The sequence below is a fragment of the Periplaneta americana genome, chromosome 15 (assembly GCF_040183065.1).
Source record: "Periplaneta americana isolate PAMFEO1 chromosome 15, P.americana_PAMFEO1_priV1, whole genome shotgun sequence".
Classification (NCBI taxonomy): Eukaryota; Metazoa; Arthropoda; class Insecta; order Blattodea; family Blattidae; genus Periplaneta; species Periplaneta americana.
The window spans coordinates 37,334,850-37,352,012 of NC_091131.1; the positions used below are offsets into that span (position 1 = coordinate 37,334,850).

Genomic DNA, 17,163 nt, shown 5'->3' on the forward strand with positions numbered 1-17,163 from the left:
ACGCAACCTTAACCTACATTTTAGGTATGAATGTGTAGAAATTTTACACATTCACTTGTTTCGTTTTTTTTTTATACTATTATTAAATTTGTTTCATAGATTTAAAACTTGAGACAAATAAGCATGTAAGATAGTGTTAAGTAGGCCATAAAACTAACAAAATACTATTTCTAACTAATACTACTAACCTTAAAACAGATTCTATTTTATTGTATTTATTTACATCCCATGGTATTCGTACATCGCTTCACAGCTACAATATGAACATGTCAAAAAAATCTTAATAGTACTACAAACTCTCAATCATATCACAGACTAGTTGAAATAACTATAGAAGAGTTTTACAATATACCAGTATAACACAAGGGGTTAGTATCGATATTAATACAAGACGAAATATTCATGCAGTATTTTTCAATGTCATAAATTCACTTACAGAATAGAATGCGTGAGAAATTAGGTACTTCTTTAATTTGGCCTTGAACAATTTTATGTTTCGAGTTTATTTTTCATACCCATAGGGAGACTATTAAAACTTTTACTGCCATATAACGCACTCCTTTCTGACAGCACGACTTGCCGATGGAATATCAATGTTATTTTTTGACGAGTGTTTATGCTATGAACTATTGAATTAGTTACGAAGTTCTGACGATTACATACAAGAAAGGGTTTTCAAAGAACAAATATACTGACAAGCCATGGGCATTATTCGTAGTTTTTTAAAAACGGTCCTACACGATTCTCTAGATTTGGCACCTAGGCCCTACTATTATTCTTTTTTGTAGTATATGCTGTAGAATATACTGTTACTATATGTAAAATTTCCCCAGAATATCATTTCAAAACTTATTACCGAGTGGAAATATGAATATATTTTTTTTAATGTGTTGCTATTTACTATCTCTTTTATATATCTAATAGCAAAACATAATGCTCGAAATGAGCCAAACAATGTCCCATCCATTGTCTTTATCACAGTTGCATTCTCCAATCTTTCTTATTTTCTGCCTTCCTTTTTGTCTCTGCATACGGTCCATATATCTTGATGTTATCTATCATCTGGCATCATCTTCTGCTCCGAACTTTTCTTCCGTTCACCACTTCTTCAAGTGCATCCTCCAGTGGGCAGTTTCTTCTTAGCCAGTGATCCAACCAATTTCGTTTTCTCTTCCTGATCAGTTTCTGCATTGTTATTTGTTCATCCACTCTTTTTAACACAACATCATATTTTATTTTGTGTGTCCATTTCACACATCAAGGAGACGGCCTCCAGATATGTAGAGAAGCTGTGAATATATTGAATAAGCAGTCGCGGACAGCCAATGAGGGATGGTCCTCCACCTTGGGGGTTGGTCGTTCTGTATGGTTGTGAAACTTGGACTCTCGCTTTGAGAGAGGAACACAGGTTAAGGGTGTTTGAGAATAAGGTGCTTAGGAAAATATTTGGGGCTAAGAGGGATGAATTTACAGGAGAATGGAGAAAGTTACACAACACAGAACTGCACGCATTGTATTCTTCACCTGACATAATTAGGAACATTAAATCCAGACGTTTGAGATGGGCAGGGCATGTAGCACGTATGGGCGAATACACAAATGCATATAGAGTGTTAGTTGGGAGGCCGGAGGGAAAAAGACCTTTAGGGAGACCGAGACGTAGATGGGAGGATAATATTAAAATGGATTTGAGGGAGGTGAGATATGATGATAGAGAATGGATTAATCTTGCTCAGGATAGGGACCAATGGCAGGCTTATGTAAGGGCGGCAATGAACCTCAGGGTTCCTTAAAAGCCACAAAATAAGTAGTATGAGTGTGTATGTGCTGTCACAAGCTTAACTTTCTTATTTGCCTAACATTACCCTGCTTAAAGATATATCTATTTTAACTCATTTTCTCATCAGATCTTGTTATGATCTCATTTCCATCTTGACAGGACGTTCTCCAACGACTGCTAATACGTCTGTCTGGTTAAACATGTATACACGTCCCTCCAGGAAATTTTGGGGGTATCACCTTCAACCACTTTATTCAGACTTAATCACACTATTATGTAATAGTCTGTAGGCTAGTTTCATACATCTTATAAGAACATTTCAGTAGGCCTGTAAGCCATCGCTAGCAATGGATCTGTGATGTGAGTTCGAATACCGTTTTCTTCACTACATGTTTTTTTTTTTAGATAGATGTCAACTATTTTAATGACGTATTTTCGGATTCATTTCACCAAAATATGAACTCACCATTCGCTAGTTTCATTATCGATAGATAAATCGTTCCCTATCAGTTCTCTAATCTATACTAATAATAAAGCTGTAGCCGAAATTTTTCTGGTAATTTTCGATTTTCCAAAAATAATTCGTCCTAACATATGTAATTAACCACCCTGAAACCGAAAATCGCATTTTTTAAATTTTTGTTTTGTATGTCTGTCTGTATGTTTGTTACCTTTTCACGCTATAATGGCTGAACCGATTTATATGAAAATTGGAATATAAATTAAGTTCGTTGTAACTTAGATTTTAGGCTATATTGCATTCAAAATACTTTATTTAAAAGTGGGGTTATAAGGAGGCCTGAATTAAATAAATCGAAATATCTCGCTTATTATTGATTTTTGTGAAAAATGTTACATAACAGAAGTTTCTTTAAAACTAATTTCTGATAAGTTTTATCCTTTACAAAATTTTGATAGGACTGATATTTAATGAGATAAATGAGTTTTAAAATTAAAATAACGCCATCTAAGACGGTGCAATGAATTAAGAACAAATGACTTCGTCTATAAGGGGCCTTGGACAACAACAATCGAAACAGGGGCCTTGGACATCAACAATCGAAAGCTATTAAACATTGCCTACAGAGAATGTTTCTGTGTTTGTATGAAGTAATATCAGAAGCTAAATTAACCGATTTGTATAATTAATTATTATTTCACCATTGGAAAGTGTAGTTTCTCTAGATGGACATAATGCTATAATGTTATTACAGTAACTTGTGAGTAAATCGAGGACAGGTAAGATTAAAATAGTTCTTATGCACAGAAAATTTGATAGGCTATTTTGTACATTCGTTTTCTGTATTTTTTTAAATAATATTTATGTACAGTCATTTTAATCTCAGAGAATTAACGAACAACGAGAGTGTATTGATTTAGTATGCAGTAATAGTACGTTAGCTTAGCAATCCATTATTTTAGAATTCAAATTTTAACTATGCTTAATTGAATCGTGTTAAAATACATGAAATATATATGCAATAAATGCATGGCAAAAAAAATTGGGTAATGAGCGAAGCAGATTATCTTGCGCTGTTGTAAAAGTTGTTCCCTGGATCAAACGTCCTATTTTAATTATGTAATTACTTTATATTTATTTCTAACAGGTGCAGCGGAGCGCACGGGTACGGCTAGTGATAATAATAAAAATCAGAATTGTAGGGATATTGCTTCTCGAGTAAAACAGTGTTAACATTTAGGAGAACATTCTGAGAAAATATTCACTTGGGACTAATATGGTAATAGATCTTTTATATTGTACTTTATTCAAGGAATAAGCACCCTATATAAACAGAAGGCATGTTTATGTGCTTAGAATGGACCGCGATCGAATACCACTGAGGCCACATATTGTAATGATTATAAACCAAAGAGGAAACGTTAGGTGGCCTAGACGACGATGGATTGACCATTTTTAAATGTATTTAATGTGATCTGGAAATGGAACAAGCAGAACTGTCTAATCTGTATGCACATGATGGTGACGAAAGTATAATGAGCAAACATGTCTAATAATTAATTTATTATGACTCTAGTTAGGGTTGGAAGTAAATCCCGAAAAGACTATTGTACGAAATGGAACTATAAAAGTTGGAGATCTATCCTTCGAAGAGGTGGAAAAATTCAAATATCTTGGAGCAACAGTAACAATCTAAATGAAACTCGGGAGGAAATTAAACGCGGAATAAATATGGGAAATGCCTGTTATTATTCGGTTGAGAGGCTTTTGTCATCTAGTCTGCTGTCAAAAAGTCTGAAAGTTAGAATTTATAAAACAGTAATATTTCCAGTTGTTCTGTATGGCTGTGAAACTTGGACTATCACTTTGAGAGGGGAACAGAGATTAAGGGTGTTTGAGAATAAGGTTCTTAGGAAAATATTTGGGGATAAGAGGGATGAAGTTACAGGAGAGTGGAGAAAGTTACACAACACAGAACTGCACGCATTGTATCCTCACCTGACATAATTAGGAACATTAAATCCAGACGTTTGAGATGGACAGGACATGTAGCACGTGTGGGCGAATCCAGAAATGCATATAGAGTGTTAGTTGGGAGGCCAGAGGGGAAAAGACCTTTGGAGAGGCCGAGACGTAGATGGGAAGATAATATTAAAATGGAATTGAGGGAGGTGGGATATGATGGTAGGGACTAGATTAATCTTGCTCATGATAGGGACCAATGGCGGACTTATGTGAGGGCGGCAATGAACCTCCGGGTTCCTTAAAAGTCAGTAAGTAAGTATTATGACTCTATTTTATTTTTATGACATCAGGTTAGGTTGACCAGATTCACATCGGTAAAAAAAAAAGAGGACATAAAGCTTAAAAAGGAGGACATTGTTCGAAAAAAGAAGACAAAATATGTACGAGAGAGAGAGTCAAAAATTGACCTCAATAACTGTTTAATTAATTGAATATGTACAATAGTGGCAAAAAAAATCGGACCGACCCTTGTAGCTCATTTCAGAGCCTTGTTCACTCCAGAGCACGATAGACTGGTAACTAAGACTTTCGTGGTTCGAATCCTGCCTGGGAAGGAATTTTTTTTTTTAGTTCATTATTCAAATTTATTCCCAATACTTCTCGATTGCAGCGACATTTTATTACTTAATTAACTTATAATCCACAGAACATGAATTTTACCAGCAATCGAAAAGTATTGGGAATAAATTTGAATAACGAACAAATAAAAGTTTCCTTCCCAGGCAGGATTCGAACCACAAAAGTTTAGTTACCAGTCTATCGTGCTCTGGAGTGAACAAGGCTCTGAAATCAGCTACAAGGGTCGGTCCGGTTTTCTTTTTTGGCACTACTGTACAATAAGACTACAAACACTTCATCGTCCACACCTGTGGAGTAACGGTTGGCGCGTCTGGCCGCGAAACCAGGTGGCCCGGGTTCGATTCCCGGTCGGAGCAAGTTACCTGGTTGAGGTTTTTCCCTGTGTTTTCCCTCAACCCAATATGGACAAATGCTGGGTAACTTTCGGTGCTGGACCCCAGACTCATTTCACCGGCATTATCACGTTCATCTCATTCAGACGATAAATAACCCTTAAATGTTGATAAAATGTCGTAAAATAACCTACTAAAAACATTTAATCACTTTTCAACATAGTACCTATATAATAGGAACATTTGCATTGAATGTACTGGGGACTTCCGGACGCCGGAAAAGGACTAAAAAGGATGACATGTCCGGACAAAAGAGGGCCTCTGGTCAACCTACATCAGGTCATCTTCTATAATGAGTAAGCTCAGATATTTAAATGTGTATATCCACTCTAAGTTATATGCTGGTCTTTCAATTACTCATTTATTAATAGGCGAATGTGTGTAACATAAGAGGATGTGTTACTATAATTTCTCAGAAAGTTCTCCCTGCCTCTTAATCGCTTTTTGTTCCCTCGAATGAAGCACGGAATGAGGAAAATGCGTTCGCTTGAAAAGTAGACGTGAGAAAATCTCTGTACGAAAATTCAGTGTTGGAGAAATTGCCGTAAGATTCAGCAGAAAGAAGAGGAAGGAAGAAGAAGAAGAAGCAGGGTGAAGAAGATGAACAGACGAATCCGTAGACTCGACATTGAAATATGGTTGCTTGTAACATCAAGTTTGTTGCCGTTTCTCGGAAAATCTCGGCCCCCTTGTTCTTCTTCTTGTTTCGTTATTTTCTCCTGATCAGTGTCGTGCCACACTGCATGGGATCGCTTTCCGCATGTATAAAACTTGACGGCGAAGACCTTGTATCATAGCAACAAACTGCATTCATAGGAAACTGTGTTAAATAAACCAAGTCATTAACGCATTATTTTACTTAAGACATATAGCCAGTTTGTCCAAGTAATGTTTCATTTTGCTTAACGAATGTTAAATTAACAATCTGTTTATAGTTAACGCTTTGTTAATGTATTTTCCATTTGTTCAACATAATTTTGTTTAAGATAACCAACACTTAACTATAACGTCTGTTAGCACTATTTTAACTACTCAACAGCAGTTGGTAATGATTCTACACATGTAAGACAATTTTTGATTGGCTAAAATTAATCTTTAAATTCTATATTACAGAGTGAGTCATGAAATTTGCATAAAATGACAACCTGTTATAGTAGGCCACGCTCCATAAACAAACAGTTGACAAATGAAAGTTGTAGGTGACGTGCTGAATAATAATTACAAAGTAAGGTTATTTTTCCTCATTGCTATTATGGATACGAAATACGATAGAAATAAAATAACACTGATGTATTTAAACAGTCCAAAGTATTTTTTAAATGTTATATTACCAGTCATATGCTAAACATTCCCTACAGAGAGACACAAAATATTAATTTCGCAACTTCTGTTCGAACAGCTGTGGAGACATCGGCCATATGTAACTAACTGTTAAACGAGTTAACTGTAAGAAATCGTACATTTAAAATTAACAAACTGTTAACAATCTGTTAAACCAAACTGGTGTTGAAAACATACAATTTTATTAATTAACAAATTTTTTAGAGTATAACAGTCGTTAAATTTTCTAACAATACTTGGAAAAACCGGCCAATAGAGTTGTTACTAAGTTTGCCAATTGTTTTTACTTTTTATTGTGGAAAGTATATAATTTTTCACCTAAATTTCAGAAAAAACTAATCTCAGTTTCGGACAAGTTAGTTTTAATTTCGGGAAAGCTAACCTCAATTTCAGAAAAAAAAATTAATTCAATTTCGGATATGTTACCTTACTTACTTGCTTATTTATTTGCTTACTTATTTACAAATGACTTTCAAGGAACTCGGAGGTTCATTGCCGCCCTCACATAAGCCCGCCATCGGTCCCTATCCTGAGCAAGATTACTACAGTCTCTATCATCATATACCACTTCCATTCCCAAATCCATTTTTATATTATTCTCCCATCTACATCTCGGCATCCCCAAAGGTCTTTTTCCTTCCGACCTCTCAAATGACACCCTATATGCATTGTTACTAAACTCTGAAAAATAATTTATAATTATTTGTAAATAATTGAATGTAATTTAAATAGGCTAATTATAATTTATAGCATAAGAGAGTAAAATTAGATTTCATTCGCGTGTTGAAATTTAGAGACAATTTCCACGAGCGTATAAAATCTGTTTACGGTATTTTGAATCGTAAAGATTGTTGAACAGAGGTGCATCTATGTAAGTAAAGTACGACTTAACGGGCTAGCACCTTTTATTTTACATGTAAATAGCTATATGGTATTTTGTTTTATTTTCCTACCATAGTAACCGATTATGACGTGTTGTCTACCATAGTAACTGATTAAGACGATTTTCAATTGTTATTTTATCAACAAATTCTCAATAATTTCTGTTCCAACAACATGGAAAATACAATTTATTAGTTTATTTCTTCTTCAGCTATACGATTCAAAATACCATAAAACGTTGTACAATACACGACCGTTATAAGAATTCAAAATGCTAACATGGATAAGTAAATTCGCTGTCTCTTGTTTAATTAAATTCCATGCTCGCATGTTAAGTTATACATAATGGTCTTGTATCATAAATAACTATTACACATCATGCAAAACGTGGCCCGCCGAAGTTGTAAGCAATTTGAAAATGAGTCACAGTCCTGCCATCTATCCACAGTATGCGGAACCTCAATCACTTAGAGTGAAGTGGGTAGGTATTAGACACACACACACACACACACACACACACACACACACATTCGTTTGCTATACAATATTTGTTCCAAGTTTTAAAAACCATTTGTAAGTAAATATTATTATTATTATTATTATTATTATTATTATTATTATTATTATCATACTTATTCATTCATCTAAAGTCTATATGCCTGCAAACTGTGTGAATTTTTGTGTGACTTTAATTTGTTTATCGAGGAATATCACTTCTGTTGACGTCGTACAAAATGTTGTCCAATATTCTTTTGAGAAGATTAACTCCATACGTAGATGAAATTATTGGGGATCATCATTGTGGTTTTAGGCGTAATAAATCGACTATTGATCAGATTTCTTGTATTCGACAGATATTGGAGAAAAAATGGGAGTATAAGGGTACAGTATATCAGTTATACATAGATTTCAAAAAAAGCCATATGACTCGGTTAAGAGAGAAGTTTTATATAATATTCTTATTGTATTTGGTACTCCCAAGAAACTAATTCCATTAATTAAAATTTGTTTCAGTGAAACTTACAGAAAAGTCCGTATAGGCCAGTTTCTATATGATGCTTTTCCAATTCACTGCGGGTTAAAGCAAGGAGATGCACTATCACTTTTACTTTTTAACTTCGCTCTAGAATATGCCATTAGGAAAGTTCAGGATAACAGTCATGCTTTGAAATTGAACGGGTTACATCAGCTTCTTGTCTATGTGGATGACGTGAATAGGTTAGGAGAAAATCCACAAAAGATTAGGGAAAACACAGAAATTTTACTTGAAACAAGTAGAGCGATAGGTTTGGAAGTGAATCCCGAAAAGGCAAAGTATATGATTATGTCTCGTGACCAGAATATTGTACGAAATGGTAATATAAAAATTGGAAATTCATCCTTCGAAGAGGTGGAAAAATTCAAATATCTTGGAGCAACAGTAACAAATATAAATTACACCTTTATGACAAATGTCTGTTATTATTCGGTTGAGAAGCGCTTTTCATCTCGTCTGCTGTCAAAAAATGTGAAAGATAGAATTCATGTAACAGTTATATTACCGGTTGTTCTACATGGTTGTGAAACTTGGACTCTCACTTTGAGAGAGGAACAGAGATTAAGGGTGTTTGAGAATATGGTTCTTAGGAAAACATATGGGGCTAAGAGGGTTGAAGTTACAGGAGAATGGAGAAAGTTACACAACACAGAACTGCACGGATTGTATTCTTCACCTGAAATTATTAGGAACATTAAATCCAGACGTTTGAGATGGGCAGGGCATGTAGCACGTATGGGCGAATCCAGAAATGCATATAGAGTGTTAGTTGGGAGACCGAAGGGAGAAAGACCTTTGGGGAGGCCGAGACGTTGATGGGACGATAATATTAATATGGATTTGAGAGAAGTGGGATATTATGATAGATAGTGGATTAATCTTGCACAGGATAGGGAACGATGGCGGGATTATGTGAGGGCAGCAATGAACCCTGGGGCTTTCTTAAAAGCCATTTGTAAGCAAGTAAGTTACTTTGTTTATAGTGCCATTTTTTTCTTTTTATTTCTATTATTGTGTAATTTGTATTTCTGGTAGTGTGGAAGAGAAGGCCTGATGACCTTAAGTAGGCCAGAATAAATAAATAAATAAATAAATAAATGGATGAATGAATGAATGAATGAATGAATGAATGAATGAATGAATGAACGAACGAACGAACGAACAAATAAATAAATAAATAAATAAATAAAGAAATAGTAAATATTATTGCCCATTTTCAGTGAGCAGAAAATAAAAGCTGATCCTGAATGGGAATCGCACCCGCGTCTGCTGAACTTATAGTCGGGTACGTTACCACTAGTGATACAGCTTAGTTTAATAATAATTATCTATGAACAATTTTAATTCTGGTGTAACATTAACTTCTTATATTCCAGAAGATGAAACATTGAATAGGGGAGTGTCTGCAACCCGTTTGTTAAACCTGTTTACGGTTAGCATATATAAAAGGGGCATTCTTACTGTTAATTTTGGGTCCTCCTGGAAATATTATATAACGCAGATGTTATAAAAGGATTTTACAGTATTTATGTTATACTTTAGTGAAATTTATGACAATATAAGGTAGAAAATATGGGAGGAAATGGTTAATTTCGTTTCTGTTGTTCGTTGCTTTTCTATTGTGTTCAGTGTATCATTCCTCCTCCCCCGTCCCTTCACTTGAGCTTGCAAAAACATAAGCCAGGGCTACATGTAACGAAGAGCAATATGTGGTAAGGAGCTCGGCCACACTTTGTTTCTACTGGGTGTAATTTTCTAAATGATGGTACGTTCTCCTCTCAGGGTTCAATGTTCAACTTCCTTGCAACTAGACCAAATATTCGCGGTCTCAAGGCAAATTGTAGTAATAAAATTGGATCTTTTGGCTTCCTTCTATGCTTACTTACTACTTACTTGCTTACTTACTGGCTTTTAAGGAACCCGGAGGTTCATTGCCGCCCTCACATAAGCCCGCCATTGGTCCCTATCCTGAGCAAGATTAATCCATTCTCTATCATCATATCCCACCTCCCTCAAATCAATTTTAATATTATATTCCCATCTACGTCTCGGCCTCCCTAATGGTCTTTTTCTCTTCGATCTCCCAACTAATACTCTATATGCATTTCTGGATTCGCCCGTACGTGCTACATGGCCTGCCCATCTCAAACGTCTGGATTTAATGTTCCTAATTATGCCAGGTGAAGAATACAAAGCGTGCAGTTCTGTGTTGTGTAACTTTCTCCATTCTCCTGTAACTTCATCCCTCTTAGCCCCAAATATTTTCCTAAGAATCTTATTCTCAAACACCCTTATCTCTGTTCCTCTCTCAAAGTGAGAGTCCAAGTTTCGCAACCATACAGAATAGCCGGTAATATAACTGTTTTATAAATTCTAACTTTCAGATTTTTTGACAGAAGACTAGATGACAAAAGCTTCTCAACCGAATAATAACAGGCATTTTCCATATTTATTCTGAGTTTAATTTCCTCCCGAGTGGCATTTATATTTGTTACTGTTGCTCCAAGATATATGAATTTTTCCACTTCTTCGAATGATAAATCTCCAATTTTTATATTTCCATTTCGTAGAATATTCACGAGACATAATCATATACTTTGTCTTTTCGGGATTTACTTCCAAACCTATGTCTTTACTTGCTTCCAGTAAAATTCCCGTGTTTTCTCTAATCATTTGTGGATTTTCTCCTAACATATTCACGTCATCCGCATAGACAAGCAGCTGATGTAACCCGGTCAATTCCAAACCCTGTCTGTTATCCTGGACTTTCCTAATGGCATATTCTAGAGCGTAGTTAAAAAGTAAAGGTGATAGTGCATCTCCTTGCTTTAGCCAACAGTGAATTGGAAACGCATCTGACAGAAACTGACCTATACGAACTCTGCTGTACGTTTCACCGAGATACTTTTTAATTAATCGAACTAGTTTCTTGGGAATACCAAATTCAATAAAAATATCATATAAAACTTCTTCCTTCTATAGAGAAATTAATTTGCGGTTTCCGTTCAATAAAATTTATGTATAATAGAAATAATCGATGTTCCGAGTTAGGTTGGAGAAATAATAACATTTCGCAAGTTATGTTTCTAAAAGCGTAAATCTGGGGTTTCCGGAGGCTGTTCAGAGGTCAAATTGCGAAGAAAATTGGGCATTTTTTTTTTCTCTCGAATAATAATTATTTCAAATTTTCTGCTTAATTTTGAATACAATTTTTAAAATATTCTAATTGTAGATGCTGTACATTATATGAAGGGTCCAGTGAAAAAACCCAGGTAAGTCACTTTTCCCATTAAACTATTTTTTTTTTTTTTCGCTGAAACAGTTGACTTGCCTGCTTCTTTTCCTGTTCGTCAAAATTTTTGAAGGAAAATAAACCCATGACTAATCTGTTTCTTTTCCTGTTTCATACCTCTAGAAGATAGTTCTTTCCATAGAGAATCTAATGGCACCTCAAACTCCATCTCGACAAAAAAAGAAGTGACTTACCTGGTTTTTTTCCCTGGACCCTTCATATAATAGTCTACGCTTTGTATGACAAAACATTTTTTCTTTATCCCACACCACTGCATAAAAATATAAATATCAGAGAAACTATTCGGTAGAAATGTTTGATTTGACGTGTTTTGTAGCTCAATATTTGTTTAATCAGTTTACCACATTGCTGAAGACTGTAATGACTGACTTTGTTTTGTATTTTCAAATCAAATTTAGTGTCATGAGTAAGTGACTAGTTGCAAGAAATGGCAAATTTTTATGTTCCAACTGAAATAATATAAAAATAATGGTAAGTTTAATTCTCTTTTACGGACACTCTCAAACACGGACACGGACAGCTGTTTCACAGTCCTAAAGCTTGCTTTACCTCCTGACTGCGGACAGATCTTGGATTTCAAGACCTAATGTGTTACAAAATATAAAATTTAGTTTTGAGAACTGTACAGAAATTCTTTAACATGAAAGAAGACAATAAGGGTCTCGTAGGCTACCACTAGCCCAGCCGGCTACCCCTTGTTAAATGGAAGCGGGTGGATAAACAAACTCATAAAATTTAACCTGTCTGATGGGTCCAAGTTTTCCGCTATTGTGAAATTGTATTCGACACATGATAGGGTTAGTAGGATTATTTTCTTCACTTCAATCAGTTGTTCTCTTTCCAGAGACATGGCATCTGAACGTAAAGGTTAAGTTGAAAACTGTAAATTACAGTACTGCATAACTGTAGACCTAGAATAAAATTGCATGGCACATAACTGTATTTTTCCTTTTTGGTCTTATCTACTGTAGTTCAAAGTTGCAAAGAATTTACTGTAATGCAGTACACTGTATTTACATAGTAGAATTAAACTACAATAGTACATTTCATTTAAAGCGTGAAGGGATAGGCTACATAATTCATATTATATATTTGCTGTTAGATTGGGGAGCCTCCCTCCCAATAAAGTACACCTCCCAAATGCGGACAGATTGTTACGTCTCTTCGATGTCCGTAAATGAGAGGTTTCACTGTATATAACAAATAAAAATATTGTTTTCTCTTTTTAGATCGCTTTGGATATTCGTACGGATGTGAGTGGTTTCGAGAGTCACCAATATGTTTGGTAAGTGATATTAAAAATATAAATTTCTAATCATCCTTAAAGGACTACAGAAAGAAATTCATATCATCCACAAGATAGTATTTGAGGTTCAATCTTTGTAGAGTTATAGGAACTTACCAACAATCAATCTTAGGCGTAAATATTTGAACTATGATACAAATTGAACACAATTTTTAATTAAGGATTAACAAGTGAAGTCGTCACAGTTTTCCTGTCAGGGAAATTAGGCAAGTGGCCTGTTCTACTATCATGCCTCCGTTTCATATATATATATATATATATATATATATATATATATATATATATATATTTTAGTTTTCCTCATCTCCTCTTTGCATGTTTCAGAAAATTGCAATTTGTTTCGAAAGTCTTAGGTTGCGTTCATTTTTAGTCACCGATATTACCGAAATAACACCTCTTTCGTTTTCGGATAAGGGAGACACCATCCTGCAAAATATGTAACTCTAATACAGAGATGGACTGATACCTCCTTTCAATACGTCCTGGCCTACAGTCACTCACAGAAGTGAAACGCTATTGCGAAGCCAGAAAGAAGATGTTTTTTTCTACAAAATTGTTCCCTAATGTTTGTTCCCTTGTTGTTTTCTTTGAAGACGAATAATTCTATAATCAATTTATTAGACATTGAATGAATGAATGAATGAATGAATGAATGAATGAATGAATGAATGAATGAATGAATGAATGAATGAATGAATGAATGAATATTACCGGAATAATAATAGTAATAATTAGAGACCGTCACAATATAAAGGATTTTTTTTTTTCAAAATATGAAATAAATAGTTCAATGCTAAAATTTCTTCATTTGTAGCAGGTTTTCACCATTATTAAAAAATAAGGCTTTAGAAATTAATGACTCTGTCTACGCTTAATATGCCACCAAATACAATAGAATAAATCTGCGTAAGTAAACAATTTTTCAGCATCGTCGGTTTCTTAAACGAATGCAAAATTTAGACAACTCAAATTTGTATACTGAAAAGAAAGAATAAAAAGAAATTTTCTTACATTGGCTGGACTCAACACTGGTCGCAACACAAAAAAAAATCACACCTTCTGTAAGCTGAGTTTGTTTTATACAATGAAAAACGGATGAAGTTGCAAAAAGAGGAGAAATTAAGTAGACAGTAAAATTGACGGTTGAAACCCGTTTGGAACTGTAATTTACACGTCTATAAGTAGATATGGCAACATTGAAATATTTCCACTGGATTAGAAAGAATGAGCAAAGGTGGAAGAGAAACCATTTACAGTAAGAATCCCTCTTAACCGGCATCAAAGGTACCAGGCTAGTTCCGGATACGAAATTTTGCCGGATAATTGAATAAATACTGGCATATACAAAAAAAAAGTTAGTAGGCCTATTTCATGATGCCAAATGTTGGAACTGCAGCCATATCAAGATTATTTATCTATCACTTGCTCATAAATGAATAGACATAAAAACGGTGTGGATTTTCCGTATTAAAACACATCACACAACACAAATAATACACTAATTTTAGTTTCGAATATTCACTGAAAACGAATGTTCGTGCGAACTTCCTAATGTGTCAACACTGCAGGCCTGAACATAACTAACTAAACATAACAATTGTGTGGATTTTCTTTATTAAAACACATTATACAAGGCAAATAATAGGGCCGACACTAATTTTAGGTTAGAATATTCACTTAAAACGAATGTTCGTGCGAACTTCCTAATGTGGCAACACTGCAGGCCTGAACATAACTAACTAAACATAACAATTGTGTGGATTTTCTTTATTAAAACACATTATACAAGGCAAATAATAGGGCCGACACTAATTTTAGGTTAGAATATTCACTTAAAACGAATGTTCGTGCGAACTTCCTAATGTGGCAACATTGCAGGCTTGAACATAACTAGCCTAACTAAATATAACAATTGTGTGGATTTTCTTTATTAAAACACATTATACAAGGCAAATAATAGGGCCGACACTAATTTTAGGTTAGAATATTCACTTAAAACGAATGTTCGTGCGAACTTCCTAATGTGGCAACACTGACGGACCGAATATAACTAATAAACATAAAAACTGTGTGAAGTTTCTTTATTGAAACACATCATACAACACAAATAATACACAAATTTTAGCCTCGAAAAGTCCGTGCGAACTTCATAATGTGGCAAAACTGACGGCCTAGGCTGTGGCAATCTGGCAGAAGGAAACTTTTTTATTTTGCCCAGCCAAAAGTTCGGTTGTTTTGGTATTGCCAGTTATTTGGGTGCCGGTTGCGAGGAATTTTACTGTATTTTGTTTTGGTTTCTCGAATTCATTGAGACTATGAGTTCAATGATTATGAAGGGAAATTTGGAGATTTTCCTTGCCATTCTGAATCACGGAATATCGGTCGAATGGGTGGCTAGAGGTTTACAAGTGTTTCCTGGAAAAAAAATCTCTGTTATCTCCTTTTAATATCTGGAAAGCTCAGTTTACTGATAGTTATAGAATAATTAACGGAGGGGAAAAAAGGTAAAGAATATAAAAAAATATTAAGATTCTCAAAACATATTAAAGTTACATCAAAACATTATGAAATATGAAATGTTTTGGCGTTAATTCCATTCCACACATTATGAATCGTGTAAATTGTTGTTCTCATACCGTCCGCAGAAATGGTTCAGAATATTAAATTTCATATCTTGCCTGTTTCTACTAATAATACCAATAATAATAATTACTTGTTTACTTACTTACAAATGGTTTTTAAGGCACCCGGAGGTTCATTGTCGCCCTCACATAACCCCGCCATCGGTCCCTATCCTGAACAAGATTAATCCAGTCTCTATCATCATAGCCCACCTCCCTCAAATCCATTTTAATGTTACCCTCCCATATATGTTTCGACCTCCCCAAAGGTCTTTTTCCCCTCAGGTCTTCGAATTAACGCTTTATATTCATTTCTGGATTCACCCATACATGCTATGTGTCCTGCCCATCTCAAACGTCTGGATTTAATGTTCCTAATTATATTAGGCGAAGAATACAATGCGTGCAGTTCTGCGTTGTGTAACTTTCTCCATTCTCCTGTCATTTCATCTCTCTTAGCTCCAAATATTTTCCTAAGCACCTAAATCTCAAACAATATCGCAAATTCGTCCTATATGCCTAAGGTAAAGTTCTTCACTTACCAATGAGATTTGTATTTCAACTCTATGCCGCACCATCACAGCATCTCTGGATATACTCTTCAGTTGAAATAGCATGCTAGAAGTATATCTAACAAGTAGGTCGTTACATAGGCTGGGTATTGAGATTTTTATTCGTGGTTTGTATTTTTGTCGCATCGGTTTTATCAATATGAATACGTGACTCTGGACGTTGGGTAGAGATTGAATGTTCGTCAAATTCTGACCCATATTATGCTAATTTTGTGCAAATATACGTTAAGCTTTATTGTTTCAAAATCTTCATTATTTACAGTAGGTCTAAATGTACTAAATATCTTAAAGTCATAGGCGAATATTCATTATTGAATTCTTATTGAAGTTAAAGAAATTTAAGTTTGTGTGGAAAACGCGAGAATTTCACTTGATGGAAGTTAGGAGATAGGATTGTAAGTGAACCCCGAAAAAACGAAGTATATGATTATCTCTCGTGACTAGAACACAGTATAAATTGGAAATACGAAAATTGGAAATTATATTTGAAAAGGTGGAAAAATCCAAATACTTTGGACCAACAGTAACAAACAGGCCTATAAATAACTCTAAAGGAAATCAAACGCAGAATAAATATGGGAAATGCCTGTTATTATTCGGTTTAGAAGTTTTTATCATCCAGTCTGCTGTCAAAAAAGCTAAAAGTTATAATTTATAAAACAGTTACATTACCGGTTATTCTCCGTGGTTTTGAAAGTAAGACTTTGAGAGAGGAACAGAGTCTAAGGATGTTCGAGAATAAGGTGCTGAGGAAAATATTTGTGACTAAGAAGGATGAAGTTACAGGGTAATAGATAAAGTGACACAATGCAGAATTGCACACGTTGTTTTCTGCACCTAACATAAGTTAATTGGA

The 17,163-nt window shown here is 34.7% G+C and overlaps 1 protein-coding gene across 4 annotated transcripts in view; it reads left to right on the forward strand.

The window, feature by feature from the left end:
- Positions 1–17,163, forward strand: part of LOC138714796 (uncharacterized) — a 1,282,494-nt gene that overhangs the window by 787,726 nt on the left and 477,605 nt on the right. For all 4 annotated transcript variants that reach the window (XM_069846936.1, XM_069846933.1, XM_069846935.1 and 1 more), the window contains one exon: positions 13,038–13,093. In XM_069846936.1, coding sequence (XP_069703037.1) covers positions 13,038–13,093 — 56 coding nt within the window. The remainder of the gene's footprint in view (positions 1–13,037; positions 13,094–17,163) is intronic.